We start from the raw sequence: 7,071 nt of genomic DNA on the forward strand, positions 1-7,071 counted from the left end.
CCGCCCCCCGCCGCCCCGCCGCGGCTCTCGCGCTCTGCAGCCTCCTGCTGCAGCTCCGGCCCGGGCTCGCGTGCCCCGCGGGCTGCGCCTGCACCGACCCGCACACCGTGGACTGCCGCGACCGCGGGCTGCCCAGCGTGCCCGACCCCTTCCCGCTGGACGTGCGCAAGCTGCTGGTGGCCGGCAACCGCATCCAACAGATCCCTGAGGACTTCTTCATCTTCTACGGAGACCTGGTGTACCTGGACTTCAGGAACAACTCTCTGCGCTCGCTGGAGGAGGGCACGTTCAGCGGCTCGGCCAAGCTCGCCTTCCTCGACCTCAGCTACAACAACCTCACGCAGCTGGGCGCCGGCGCCTTCCGCTCGGCCGGGAGGCTGGTCAAGCTGAGCCTGGCCAACAACAACCTGGCGGGCGTGCACGAGGCCGCCTTCGAGACCCTGGAGTCGCTGCAAGTGCTGGAGCTCAACGACAACAACCTGCGCAGCCTCAACGTGGCCGCCCTCGAGGCGCTCCCCGCGCTGCGCACCCTGCGCCTGGACGGGAACCCCTGGCTGTGCGACTGTGACTTCGCACACCTCTTCTCTTGGATCCAGGAGAACGCCTCCAAACTGCCAAAAGGTGAGCCGGGAAGCTGGCCTGGCGGGGGCGCTGGGCGGAGCAGAGCGAGACCCCCGCCCCCAGCAATTTCAGGCTGAGCCCTGAGGAGGAGGAGAAGGAGATTTGGGGTCGGGCCAGCCGCTGCCCAGGAGAGCGCACAGGAGGCTACTCCTCAAGGTTTCTATAGCTTGAACTTCACCGGGATCTCTGTGGGGAATGGGCGGGAGGGACACAGGCCAAATGCTCTGAGTTTCCTGGCGATGAAGCAGTGTTTGCTTCCTTCTTCCTGTGAACTCACCTACCCAAGTTCATAACCTGCTGGCACGCCCCATATCCTGGGCAGGATCACCTCACCCCGCTTTGTGTCCTAGGACTGGTGGGTGTGGGTCATCCAGTAACCACAGGGCCTCCTTTAGTAGAAGGCACCTACCATGTGGCAAGCACAGCGACTTTCCTTACCTGGGTACCCGAAGACGGAGAGAAGCTGGCCAACGCTGTGGCTTTGGTCTCTGTTGCTTGGCAGCTCGGGTTTGCTCTTCTGATGACAAGGGTGAGAATATTCCTGGTGAGGGGACCAGCGGTAAGCCAGGCATGCAGTCGTGATTTATGGCCCCATGGCTTTTCAGCCCAGAAGTGAAAAAGGCAAACAGAAATGTTGCAGTCTGGTGCTTCTCTGATTTCCTGGAGCCCCTTCCAGGACACGCCTGTCCATCTGCAGATGGAGCGTGAGGACACAGGGAGTTAAGTGGCCCAGAGAAGGCCGGTAGGAGGGAGGCAAAGGCGGAGCTGAGAAGCAGGGCACCCCAGCAGCCACAGGGCTGTGCACCAAGGCAGGGTGGGAGCAGGTGGGCGTCCTTAGGCTGGGTGGACTTCCATCTGTAAGCATTGTAGCCCCCCGTGTGATCTCCCAGAGCTACAGCCTGCCTCCTACCTGGCCCTCAAGGTTTGGCAGAATTGGGGCCACATGTTATAAAAGGTGACGCAGATGCAGGTTGAGCTTCAGAATCTCTGTTATTCCATTTGCTGAGAACTCAAAGAAGCTGCTCCTGTTTGCAGGATTCCTGGGCTCTTCTATTCATTGCCACTATCACAGGCTTGGGTGGCCACTCCTTCGCAGAGGCAGCCCCCTGTGCTGGTACTTCTGCTGCCTTGCACTAGTCCTAGGAAGAGCTCGCTTGCAAGGCATAGAGTTCCCCTACTTTACACTTAGAGCTCACTTGCAAGGCATAGAGTTCCCCTACTTTACGCTTAGTCCCCAGTCTCCTGCATGGCTCCCAGATCACTAGATGGCATTCTTGGCATCAGGACTGGTAGGTGAAGACCTCCCTGGGCCTGAGTTCTCCTTGGTTCCAGTTGGTGCTGGCACTGGGTTCTGGAGAGCTAACATCATTCACCCCATGGTTGGCAGGTAGTGACCAGCTCTGTTGACCCCCCTCTGTCTTGCAGATGAAGGTAAGGTGTCTGTCTCCTAGAGTTAGGAGCAAGCCCGTGCATGGGTGGCTGGGACCTTGGGCAGCCACTTATTATCCTTTCTGCATCTCAGTTTGTCCATCTATAGAGTAACTGAGTGGGTTTCTGAGATCTTCAGATTATGGGAGAGAAGATGGAACCCAGGTAGGTATGGGGGCTGGCAGAAAGATAACTCAGAGTGGGAGGCAGTGTCTATGTCCCTGGGGAAAGGGCAGTGCTGGTGTTGAAAGAGGACAGAGGCAGCTCGAGGGCACCTCCCAGGGCACAGTGCCCAGGGCAGATCTGGTCTCACTGCAGCTGCCCAGGTTGCGTGGCCAGAGCGACGTCCTCAAGCTGAACCAGAGGCCAGGAGGGTGGTGGAGGGACTGCGCAGGCCTTAGAATACAAGACCTGTGGTGAGAGCTAGACTCAGATTTATGGTCCTCGGCAATCCTTGACCTCGCTGAGCCTCAGTTTCCCTGCCCTTAAGGTCAGGATGTAGCGAGTATCCCCCACTTTACCTGCTGTGACTTTCTGTGAGACCGATCTTGTGAAGGGTATGGAAGCCCCAGGCAAGGCAGAGGCCTCTCAGCAGATGTCTGTCCTCATCCTGACGTGTGCTGCTTCTGATACTTCAAAGACATTTAAAAAATATGAATCAGTGCATCATGATTGCATGTATTTATGGGCACAATGGACAGCGCATTCATTTGATCCATATGCTCAATGTACAGTGATCACACTAGGGTGACCACCATCTCCATCTCCTTAAGCATTTATTGATTTTTTTTGTGCCGGGAACCCACCAGCTCATAAAAATACAAAATACGGGCTGGGGATGGAGCTCAGTGGCACAGACACTTGCCTGGCAAGGGCAAGGTCCTGAGTTCAATTTTTGGTACCAAAAAAACCCCAAACAAAATAAACTGTTGTAAACGTTAGTCATTGCAATATACTATGGACATTGGGACTTTTACTCCTTCCGGATAACGGTGTTTCGGGACCTGTTCCCGAGCCTCCCTTCATCCCTCCTCCCACAGCTTTGTTAAGAGGCCAAGACCAAGTGTCAAGACCCTCCTGAGCTTTGAGGCTTCTAGCTGCCTCTACCTCTCCCTATTGCCTGTTCTTTCTGTGCCCCAGTTTCCTCACCTGTAAAATGGGGGTGATGCGGTGGCCACTCTGGGAGATTGCTCTGAGGACGAGAGGGGATTGTTTATAAAGAGCTTAGCAAGTACCCGTACACTGCAGGTACTGTGTAAGTGTTGGTGCCATTGTCATGGTCCCATTGTCACTCTAGAAGGCCAATCAAACACATGTGACTTAGGAGCAGAGCTGGGGGCGCCCTGGCACCTCCTGGTTCCCAGCCCCCCACTATGCTGACCAGGCTTTCTGCCAAAGACAGTAGGCCCCACTGGGGTACAAACTCAGGGATTTCTAGACTGGTGCTTGGCCTCTTTAGGGAAGGACTTCAAAGGAAGGAGCGGAGGACCCCTTTGAGTCTCCTTGCCTCCCTTCCCTGCCCCCTAGCCCCAGAGGAGCAGGACAGAGCCAGAGCTTTCTTCTGGTGACCTTGACTAGCTGTGACAGTTGCAAAATGTGTTGTCTGCCAGGTATGCCTCCCCTGTGACCGCAGCATGGTGGGGGGCGTTCAGGCTGCAAGGACCTGTGGCCTCCACTAGGCTCCTTCAGAGGCCAGGAGCCTGGTGGACTGAGGTCTGAGAATGGCCTGTTCTGCTAGGGGGAAGAGGGCCAGAGTGGCCGGCCTGCCCCCTGCCAGGTAGCGGAACCCCAGACAAAACAACAAGTAGCAGCAAATAACAACAAAACAAAGAAAAACTCCAGGTACCCAAACAATGTTGAATTTGAGAGAAACCCTAAATAATGCTTTAATGTGAGGATGACCCGTATGATATTTGGGGCATACGTACACATTAATTGGATGTCCTGCATTTTACCAAGCAGCCCTCCCCCAGGGCTGTAAGAGATGCACTTTGGAGTTGACAGGTGCCGTCTCTTTTAATCCAGCAGCAGTGCCTGCTGGCTAGCTTTGCCCACAGTTTGCCTGACAGAAAACAAATGAGCCGCAAAAGAAGTGGTTTGTACAAGGTCAGTACCTGAACTCTGGAGTGTCCAGCCCCAAAGCCGCTCTCTGTGAGGGGTGCAGAAAGGGCCAGTGAGGTCACCCCAGCTCTGCCCTCTCTTCCCCGTTCTCCTGGGTGACAGTGGCCGTTCCCTCCTTGCGGCACCTTTATTCTGCACCTGTTCTGGTGATTTTCCTAGGAGATAACAGGGTTCTAGTCAGGTAGGAATGCTGACCACCAAGGGGACAAGGCAGAGCTTGCTTGAAGCAGACAGACCTGGAAGTTGGAGACCTTGGAAAGTGCTTGGGTGACCGGCTGGGGCAGAGAGGGAGAAAATGGGGAGACTCGGGAGAAGCCTAGGAAAGGAGAAGCAGTGGCGTTGACGACAGCTTGGTCACGGATGCTATGATCTTTAAAGCCTTCCCTGGGCTCCCGTTTTATTCTCTTTATAGCAGCTCAGGAAGTGATCAGGAATTCAACACAAAAATGAGCTCGGCAGTGCTTCTGACCTGAGGCCCTGGCACGTGGCTGCTGGGAAGGACTTGCGCTGGGTCTGAGGCTCCCTGACTCTTTCGCCACTGGGCCTTCCCTAGGTTGCCTGCTGCCTCTATGCCTGCTGTTTTTTTTTTTTTTTTTTTTTTTTTTTTTTTTTTTTTTTTTTTTTTTTTTTTTTTTTGCAGGCAAAGGAGTAGAAGTAGCAGGATCTGTAGAACGTTCTGTGTTGCAAGGCTCCTACTCTTTGGTTTTAAGTAAAGGGAATATTATCTTGTCTATTTCTTTCCTTTTTAAAATGTATTTGGTTGTTACAGGGTCTCTCACTAAGCAGCTTGGACTCATAGTGATCCTTCTGTTTTTTATTTTATTTTATTTTATTTTATTTATTTGTGTGTGTGTGTGTGTGTGTGTGTGTGGAGCCGGGGATTGAACTCAGGCCCTTGCGCTTGCCAGGCAAGCGCTTACTCTACTGAGCCATCTCCCCGGCCCGATCCTCCTGTTTTCATCCTCCCCAGTGCTGGTGTTACAGGTGTACGCCAGTATGCCTGTCCAGACTCTGTGGCCAGCTCAGCCCGCCCTGGGGGTGGGGCTGGCGTGGCATGTGGTGTCAGGGATCAAGCCGCAGACCCTGCACACCTAAGCAGGTGTTTTATTCCCCTGAGCTATCTCGCCAGCCCCATTATCCTGGTTTTATTTTATTATTCTTATTTTGTATTTTGTAGTAAGGGTGTACAGGGTCTCACTACATACGTTGGACTTGTAGTGGTTCTCCTACTTTCAGCCTCCCAAAGAGCTGGGATTACAGGCGTGTGCCACTGTTCCTCGTCTCAATTATTGTCTCAGTGGGCCCCGGGTGCAGGGCTGGCATGGCATGCAGGTGGGGGTGGGTGTAGAGCCCCAGCCGCTGTATCTGCCTAAGCAGGTGCTTTAATCTGCTGAGCTATTTGGCTGGTGCTTATCCTGGTATTAAATACAGGGAAGTTGAGGCTTGGGGAAGCAGGAGCCTTTCAAAGACCTGTCTGCCAGAATGCAGGGAGCTGTAGGCTCTGCACTGGGGAGAGGACCAGAATGCCTAGACATCCTGGGCCCAGAGCTCACTAGCCTGAGATGCCATCATAGCTTGGCAGGCTCTTCACTTCCTGTCCCCAGCCTTGGTCCTTTCAAGCCCAGTGGGCTTGGGAAGCTGAGCCTGGTAGGTACAGGTTTGTCTCTGTGCTTGTAATTGTGGAGCAGGTGACATAGCCCTGAGAATGTGTCACAGGTAGGTCTCAAGGGCTGCACAGGTGGGGCACCCTCTTAGACCTCCTACATGTGGCCTGCGGGTGGTCGCGGTGCTCACTGCCAAGGACGCGAGGCGAGTGGAGTGTCTTACCCTGTCACCTTGATGCATGGAGTGTGGGGTACAGGGCTAGGAAGAGGGGGATGGGTGCAGAATGACACAGGGACACGTGCCACACCTTGGCTGTGCTAGCCCTGACAGGGATCACCTCCTAGACAAGATCTTCTAGATTTGCCTGGAGTGTCCTGGCATTCAGGGAGTGGGGTCCTTGCTGGTCATCCCTTGGTCAGGGTCATGCTGGCAGGGGACGTCATAGCAGGCAGGGCGCTTATGGAATTAGAATGTCGCTGACCCTGCCTGCGTGCTCACCTGACCTGACTGGGGGCTCGTGGGGGCACTCACCCCCACCTTGACCCACTGAGCTGTGAGAGTTTCCTGTCACACAGTCTTCTCTGATGTCACACACTAGGGAGAGCCTGGCTTGGCAGGTCAGTGGGGATTTCTTGTCATACTGACTGAAAAACAGTTTTTCAGTCAAAGAGGCAAAAATGACACTTGCCTAAAGCTCACAGAGGTGCTCTCTCTTAGAAGACTCCAAGGTAATGTTTTCTGTCTTAAAAAAAAAAAAAGCATTTGCAATTTTTCTAGTTACATAAATGACAGAGTCTGGTAACTAGTCTGGGGAAATGTAGTTAAGTATCATGAAGAAAATAAAAATAAAATTAAAACCCCAGAATCCCTTTACTATTAGAATTTAGCTAAATTTCCTTCCAGCTTTATTATGCCCATATGCATTTTACTGACATTATACTATTACATTTTATACAGATTTTGTTTCATTTATTGAGTTGTGAGAGTTTCCTGTCATTATAGTTCTTTGAAAATTCAAATTTAACAGTCCTGAGAGTAGGTCAGTTTATAGATCCATGAATTGGAACTATCTCAAATTATTAGAAATTTGGTGTGACCAGGCACCATAACATACACCTGTGATTCCTGCACCCACACTGGTGGGAGGATTGCGAGTTTGAGCCCGACCTGGGCAACACAGTGAGACCCTATCTCAAAATGTAACATAGGCTGGGGCTGTAGCTTAATCTGAAGAACCTGGTTTCAAGTCCTGGGGGTGGGGGGAGAGAGAGAGACAGAAAGACAGAGAGAGAGAGA

The 7,071-nt window shown here is 53.1% G+C and overlaps 1 protein-coding gene across 1 annotated transcript in view; it reads left to right on the forward strand.

Annotated features, from left to right (window-relative positions):
• Nucleotides 1–8: 8 nt before the first annotated feature.
• The window catches only part of Lrrc38 (leucine rich repeat containing 38), a gene marked incomplete at its 5' end in the record, with an annotated part of 27,400 nt that continues 20,337 nt past the window's right edge, over nucleotides 9–7,071 (forward strand). The window contains one exon of the mRNA XM_004648537.3: nucleotides 9–621. Within this exon, the coding sequence (XP_004648594.3) occupies nucleotides 9–621 (613 nt within the window). The remainder of the gene's footprint in view (nucleotides 622–7,071) is intronic.

Source organism: Octodon degus, unplaced genomic scaffold (assembly GCF_000260255.1).
Source record: "Octodon degus isolate 3935 unplaced genomic scaffold, OctDeg1.0 scaffold00432, whole genome shotgun sequence".
NCBI lineage: Eukaryota > Metazoa > Chordata > Mammalia > Rodentia > Octodontidae > Octodon > Octodon degus.